This window comes from Monopterus albus, unplaced genomic scaffold (assembly GCF_001952655.1).
Source record: "Monopterus albus unplaced genomic scaffold, M_albus_1.0 scaffold79.1, whole genome shotgun sequence".
NCBI lineage: Eukaryota > Metazoa > Chordata > Actinopteri > Synbranchiformes > Synbranchidae > Monopterus > Monopterus albus.
Window position 1 is genome coordinate 14,830 of NW_018127959.1, and position 7,857 is coordinate 22,686.

The 7,857-nt window shown below is 39.5% G+C and overlaps 1 protein-coding gene across 1 annotated transcript in view; it reads right to left on the minus strand.

Moving 5' to 3' along the window:
* Positions 1-4,171: 4,171 nt before the first annotated feature.
* LOC109963750 (ras-related protein Rab-17-like) overlaps positions 4,172-7,857 on the minus strand; it is an 11,801-nt gene continuing 8,115 nt past the window's right edge. Inside the window, 4 exon segments of the mRNA XM_020606532.1 lie at positions 4,172-5,064; positions 5,332-5,384; positions 5,386-5,462; positions 5,566-5,717. Of these exon segments, the coding sequence (XP_020462188.1) occupies positions 4,934-5,064; positions 5,332-5,384; positions 5,386-5,462; positions 5,566-5,717 (413 nt within the window). The 3' untranslated portion in view covers positions 4,172-4,933.

Here is a 7,857-nt window from a genome sequence, read left to right on the forward strand (position 1 = left end):
AGGAAGTGTCTGGAGAGAGGGAGGTCTGGGCATCTTTGCTTAGACTGCTGCCCCCGCGACCCGGTCCCAGATAAGCGGAGGAAAATGGATGGATATTGTTATTTAGATGCAGTAGCTGCTGTTGGCTCTTTTGGTGAGAGAGACAGCTGAGATGCTGATTGGGAGACAGAAAATTTGTGTGAATAACTTGGCTAATGTGAGCCCTCACCCAGTTCCCCTGTACTGCTGATTTGAAAAAGTGGCAGTAAGGGCCTTTTGTGTGTATGTGTGGTTTTAATATAGAGAAACACTCTTAGGAACAAATATTGGCACTATAGTCACTATAAACAGGGATAAACTACAGTAGTTTGGGGCCAGTTAACTCCATATGTCTTGCCATGATAAGCTCTCATTTCCCTCTGCCCAGTGAGTAGAATACTCTCTGTCAGTTCACTGGTCCATTCACAGAGGACACTGGTTATATCAACTGAAGGGTATATGTTCTGTCCATTAGTGTACAGAAGCCACTTTGATGAGTTTCTTAGAATCCCAAGTGTTGTTATTCGAACCATGATATGATTATGCCATCTGTTGGTGTGAAATAAAAACTGGGTGAATGAAGAGCCAGGTGTTTGTCATGTGTGTAAATAAAAATGATGTGTCTAGGGAAAATTGACTTTGTCTCTATCATCATGGCTTCGTGACATTTATTATAAACCACATCATCTGGGTTCATTAAATGGTGTTGGCCCATTAAAACATGCTGCTGAAGATCAGATGGATACTAAATTAAAAACAGAAGATGTGAAACATTCGATGAACATGATGCATACACATTACACAAACTGGCATGATATTATTTTGAAAAGAACAGAGTCTTTGTCATCAGGCCTGTGTGTCAGGTTCAAATTGATTCATGTAATATGCAAACAGAATGAGTCAGTGAAGGTCTGGACTTACATCATCTCCCTTTGGGCCCAGTTTGTGTGTGTATGGCTGCTCTCAGCAAAACAGGATGAGAGTCCAGCAGCTGCCTCACTTTGGGTTACACTGGGAGAGCTATCAGTGAATAACTGTGGCTCCATCAGCTGTGACAATGGACGTGTAGGAGCTGGTAGCTGAATGTCAGCTGTGACTGTTTATAACCACATTACATTCTGTTGTCACTCTGATGAACACTTAACCCATGATAGTATGATTAGACAATAACACTCAGTGCAATACCTGTGTATATATACATTGTACAGATTATACAGAGTCAAACTAACTGAGGGAAGTGAGGAGAATATATAGGCTGAGAATGAGAGACAATAAGCAACAGGTGAAGACAATGAGACTTAATCAAAGGCCAGGTAAAGCAGAGGCAGGTGGATGATGTGGACAGGAAAATGCTTTCAAAATAAAAGTACAGAAGATGAAGTAGTCCCAGATGACAAAAGCAGACATGTTTGTAGGTCCTTTTGGCTTTATTGTTTTCAGAGCACTGACATACAGTTCTAACATAAACCCTATCACTGTCTGATGTAACTGTTGGAAATAAGCTCTTATAGCCGTTTACATATGATGGCTCTCTCCTCATCTAGCTGTGGATTGTCTCCTGAAGAGCTGGCCAGCTCTTCCTTTATACTTGAGGTTTCTTGGGATTCAAGAATTGAGTGTTTATTGTCATATGCACAGTATGGAAACGTGTTTCCCTGCACAATGAAATTCTTACTTTGCCATCCACACTGAATGCCAATCAACAAAAGTGATATATAAAATGGCCTATGACAGGTTTGTTGCTATTTGCCAGCCTTTACACTATCACAGTAAAATGACATTTAGGACGGTGCTGCTTCTTTTGGTTCTTGCTGTGATGCACCCTGTCTGTATTTTAGGCTACTTTTTCTATCAGCTCAGCAATTTGCCTTTGTGTGAAAATCAGCTGCCCAGAATTCTTTGTACCACCTGGGTTATAACTGAGCTCTCCTGTGTGAACACAACTGTAAAAAACATAGCAATTCAGATTTTTTCTGTGATATCGGTCTTCATCCCCCTGTCCTTTGTCCTGTACACCTACCTGCGCATTCTGCTTGTCTGCAGGAGAAGTTCATCTGAATTCAGGGGAAAGGCCTTACAGACCTGCCTGCCCCACATAGTGACATTTGGAAACTACTGCATTTCTCTGTTCTGTGATTTTTCACTGGGTTGGTATAAGACTGATGAAGTAAAAACATTTTCTATTGTTTTATCTCTAGAGTTTCTGATCATTCCTCCCATCATTAACCCTCTAGTTTACGGCCTGAATCTGCCTCAGATCAGAGGAGTGATTTTTTGGATTTTTAAGGGCAGAAAAAATGATTCATCTAGTGTTATTCAAAACCCAACAAGCAAAGGAGTTATGATCTGTTAATTTTGTTCTTCACATTATGTGCTTTTGGGATATTGTAGTTTGTTTGTACAAATATTCTGTTTGTTATATTCATTATAAACAATTCAGAATCCATGTGAAGAAAATAGATGCAGCCCCAAAATAAACCAAACTGCAACCTATTAATTATTAATAATGTTTTAGTGTTTTATATACATGGTCCAACTCACATCAGACTAAAACATATCTCAAATACTCACAACTGAATTTTAATTGATGCTTATTTCTTCTGGATATGATCTCCTCTGTTTCCTTGTGTCACCATGTCATGGGCTCTATGTAAGAACATATTTTAAAAACGTTCATGAGAAATAAATCTGACAATATGCTGCTTTTCTGGCTGATTAACAACAATAGAAACTGGGCATTAATTATACATTTTATTAGCATATCATAATTTCACTTATTTTAGATCATTTTGTGTTTACATTTTAACAGGCTGCAGTTTAAATCCAACAGCAGGTGCCTTTAAATTTGGCCTTGACAAACTGCAGGATTATTCAAAATCAGATGATCCCTTTGAAAAGCACTTAGTCAATATGTACTGGTGTTTTGGTCATTTTGTTTTGTTTGTTTGTTTGTTAGCCCATACATTTGACCCAAGACAGGACCTCTGCACTCAGTAACCATACATTAAATATATATCACAAGCATAAATTTATGTTAGACCCACAAAGCCAGTTAGCGGTAGATCCTTTGAGCTGTGAATAGCAACATATTCTTTAGCAAATTAATGCTGAGGCCATATTTATTCATTAGTCAGCACCAGGATAAACAAACTAGTGAAGTGAGACCTGCAAACAGAGTCATATTAGAATGGAAACTCATCAGAGGTCAAATCAGTGTTGAAAAAAGTGGATCAAATTCTATTGGGTCATGTGATGTGGTATTGGACGTCAGTATTCTGGTACCAAATGACTTCAGTCAAGAAAAGAATTCTTCCAGCAATCTTTCAAATCACTTCCTGCTATATTCAGAATAATACCCAGATCAATACTTTCTCAACCAGAGTCATCCAATATTTTTCTTCCCAGACATCTTGATATATGAGAGGTCAGTTTAAAAAAAAAAAAGTAAAGTCCTTATTTATGAAGTTGTTTCTTTCACCATGTGCTTAAACTGATAACCGTCTTGTAGCCATACTGGGAAGATTTTAAAAACATGACCTCTGTTTATTTGTATTATATACAATTGTATACATGTCTAAATTTGTATATTGTTGTATATGATTAGGGAACTGCAACATTAATAAATGTTCTGGGTAAATTAGCAGTAATTAGTTAGAGTGCATGTACCCTGTCATACAAGAGGATGCCAGTTGATAAAGCCAGGGATTTGATTTGTGATGGTGAAATCAATTTTGAGTTGTTCGTACAAACTGAACAAACTGGACCTTGGAATTCTAAGATTTTTTTATTAAAAGTTTCAATTTCATATCATGATGGATATGTTAGACCTGCAGTAAAACATATTTTGCAAGCTCATTCACTATTTGTTTTTATTTTCTTTTTTGCCCATTATAACAAGATATCGTAGTTGGCTTCTTGGTCCCAGGACAATCGGTAAACCAATTCAGGGGTAATTTCAGACATAAACAAAGATAATCCAATGTTTTCCACTTGGGAAAGAGCCTTTTTGCGTTTGTTTTTCAGAAACATCAATATTTAAAATTAAATTTCATTATGTTCTCAGTTGTGTTGTTAAATTATTTGCATCAAAAAAGAAATTGAATGTGCTGGTGGTCACATTTTTCTCCTAAAATTTACAGTATTACTTCAAAATGCAAAGTAAAACATAAATGAAACAGAACATTTAGTAAGTTCTTACAGTTCTAAGCTATGTTTCCAATTGCCTTAACCTGGACACCTGAACTTTCTGACACCATGTTTAAAACTTCTAGGTCTTACCCCATTTCTCTTTGGTTAGAAGTACTAAGTACTGCAGCTGAGTTGTTTAGTTAATAACACTGTGAGAAGATGTTGCTTACAGAACACAGCACAGTACTGGTTTATGTTGTACAGCCTACACAACTGTTTTTGTGTTTGCAAATATGTCAGCAACTGCAGCAGCACTAAGAGTAGAAGTAGCAATAACAAATAGTTATAATAACTTTCAGATGTGATTAATAGAATAAAATAGGATATAATAGAAAGGCTTTATTGTCATTTTCTGAAACATTAGAGGGGCATCAGACCCTGAAGGTTTCTTAGAGGTCAGTGACAGGGTTTCTCTCCCAGTCCCATGTATCAGTGTACACTCGCCACTCAAGGGCAAAGCACACTACACCCTCCTGTGGACTGAATTATTCTGCACTGTAGGATTTTATCATACTGTTTACATCAAGTCCGTTGTTCTTGTGGAAGAACATGGAACAAGAAGACAGAAGACACCTAACAAAAACTCTAAGGGCCATTATTTAACACAGCATTTCATGTTTTAAAAACAAGTTTGAGCATAGTTTTCATGTGTAGAAAGAATACACTGCTATAAGCAAGACAAACTGGGTGAAACAAGATGGGCAGCAGTACAGTTAACAGTCAGATGTTAGGGTGCAACTTTGCAGCATGATGCAAAAGGACTGAAGGTGTCTCTATGATGCAGATCCACAAATGATGTCTCCTGCCACTCTGACAGACCTCCCTGCTGCTCTCCAATGCACTCGTATACTCTGTGGGCTGAACCATAGCTCAGTTAGCAACGGTATCACAGCGGTATCACACAGGAGCATGCAGACATTTTAGAGGAGTAGTAAAAGAAAAGTGGAACCTCAGACCTGCACAAACATTACTTCATACCATCCTAACAATAACATAAACTTTAGTCTATTAAACAGTATTTTATTGATGGTTCTTACTGAGGCAAAACAAAACCCTCGACCACATTTGGGCAATAATAGTGCCACAACTACTTATTTTTAGTAAAATTATTCAACAATTACTTACCTATAGCTAGCAGCAGCTCACTGACTTGATCCCCTGACAGGGCTGATGTCTCGGAGCCATATGATGGTGGATCCTGGGATGTACTGTTTCTCAAGCTCTTTGAGCCACACTTGAGCCCTTATAAATGTTTCCTTTAGTGACACAACCATACACAAGTATACAATGGTACATCCTCCAGCCAAAACAAGACAAAGATACCGCAAGCCAGTAAGTTTCCATGTCTGGGTGTCTTACCCTTTTGCTGATATCATAGACCAAGAGAGCAGCGTGGGCTCCTCTGTAGTAAAGTGGAGTGATACTGTGGTATTTTTCTTGCCCTGCTGTGTCCCATATCTCTAAACGAAGAGTGACATTGCTCAGATGTACCATCCTGGTCAAGTAAGCACCTACAGGGGTGGAGAGTGAAATGACACTGGTGGGGATTAATTTGTTCTTCAGTGGGTCTTTAGACATGGTCCTGACTGGATTATATGGGGTGGCTGTGGCTTACGAGGTAGGGCAGTTGTCTTCTGACCAGCAAGTTGGTTGTTCGACTCCTGGTCTCCCCGCATGCCTAAGTGTCCCTGAGCAAGACACTGAACCCCAAATTGCTCCTGGTGGTTTGACTGGCGCCAGTGTGTGGCAGCCTCTCGTCATCAGTGTGTGAATGAATGGTGTATGATCTCCTCTAAAGCACTTTGGCCAGTGTAACACACTGTGCTATATAAATACAGTCCATTTATATTGGTGATATTTATGACTTTTTAGTAGCAGTTGATCAGAAGACCTATATGAAATTACAAAAAAGTGTTTGTTGCCATGTTCATGACCATGATCTGCCTCCTTGTATTATTTAGCTGCTGTGTACGATAAGCACAGCATTTTCAGCTGTTTTCATGAACACTGTGTTGCTTCTTCCTGACTCGATTAGCTCTCTAAATGTAAATGTCTCTGATTTCACTGACTATGCAACTGGTGTTGAAAGTTTTTTACTTAAGCCACTTTCTATTTGTGAGGTACATGATATAAGGAAACCAGCTGGTCCAGACAAGTTTGGGCCATATTTTCTAAAGGTTGCTGCAGATCTTATTGCTTTGCCTCTCACATACATTTTCATCCTTGCCCTGCTTAAGAATAAGATTCCTATGATGTGGAAATTATCCTCTGTAACATACAGTATGTTTCCATGTTTAGTGTACAAATGACAAGTTTAGCTTTTTAGTTGATTAGATACTCAAGCTATTAAATCCCTGTAAAACCAAAACTTGTAATTTTTACACTTTGATTTTATAAGTGTTAGACAAGTGTATAAGATATTAACTGTTAAGAGTGGATAGTTTATTTACCTTTGGACAAACCCCTGCCAGCTGCAGAGATAAAAGGCCAAATCTCAAAAAATGGCCTGGACAGAATTATTGACACCTTTTAAAAATCATCAGAAACTCACCTGTAGCAACCAACAGGTGCTGGCAATATAAAGATCACACTTTGACTTAACCGTTGTGTGGTGTGGACCACACTGAGCATGGATAAAAGAAAGAAGAGCAAAGAATTGTCTGAGGATTTGAGAACCTCAATAGTGGAAAAGCCTGGACACTCTCAAGGCTCCAAGTCCATCTCCAGAGATCTGGCTGTTCCTGTGTCCACTGTGCACAACAATGTCAAGTTTACAGCCCATGGCACTGTAGCTAATCTCCCTGGACGTGGATGAAAGAGAAAAATAGACAACAGATTGCAACAAAGGATTGTTCGAATGGTGGATAAAGAGCCTCGATCAAATTCCAAACAGAAGCAAGCTGACCTGCAGGCACAGGGTGCAACAGTGTCAGCTCACATTGCCCATCTGAATGACAAGGAACGCTTTGGTAGGAGACCCAGGGGACCCACTGCTGACACAGAGACATAAAACTGCCAGACTGGAGTTTGTCAAAACCTACCTGAGGAAGCTACAGTCCTTCTGGGAGAATGTCCTGTGGACAGATGTGATTAAAATAGAGCTTTTTGGTCGAGCACATCATTCTACTGTTTTCAGAAAATGAAATGAGGTCTTAAAAGAAAAGAACACGTCCCTACAGTCAAACATGGTGGAGGTTCACTGATGTTTTGGGGTTGCTCTGCTGCTTCAGCCTCTGGATGTCTTGACTGTGTGTGTGGCTTTATGAAATCTGAAGACTACCAGTGAATTCTGGGGCACAACATAGGGCCCAGTGTCAGAAAGCTGGGTCTCCATCAGAGGTCATGGGTCTTACAACAGGACAATGACCCAAAGCAGACTTCAACAAGCACCAGAAATGGTTTCAGACAATGAGCCGGAGAGTTGTGAAGTGGCCAGCAATGAGTCCAGGTCTAAATCCCAGAGAGCTCCTGTGGAGAGATGTCAGAACATCAGCTGGGAGAAGGCAGCCTTCATCTCAGAGAGCTGGAGCAGCTGGCAGAAGAAGAGTGGTCCACAATTACACTAGAGAGTTGGAAGAAACTCACTGAAGTGACTGATTTCAGTTATTTTGTCCAAAGGGTGGGCTGCCAAATATTAAGTTGAGGATGTCA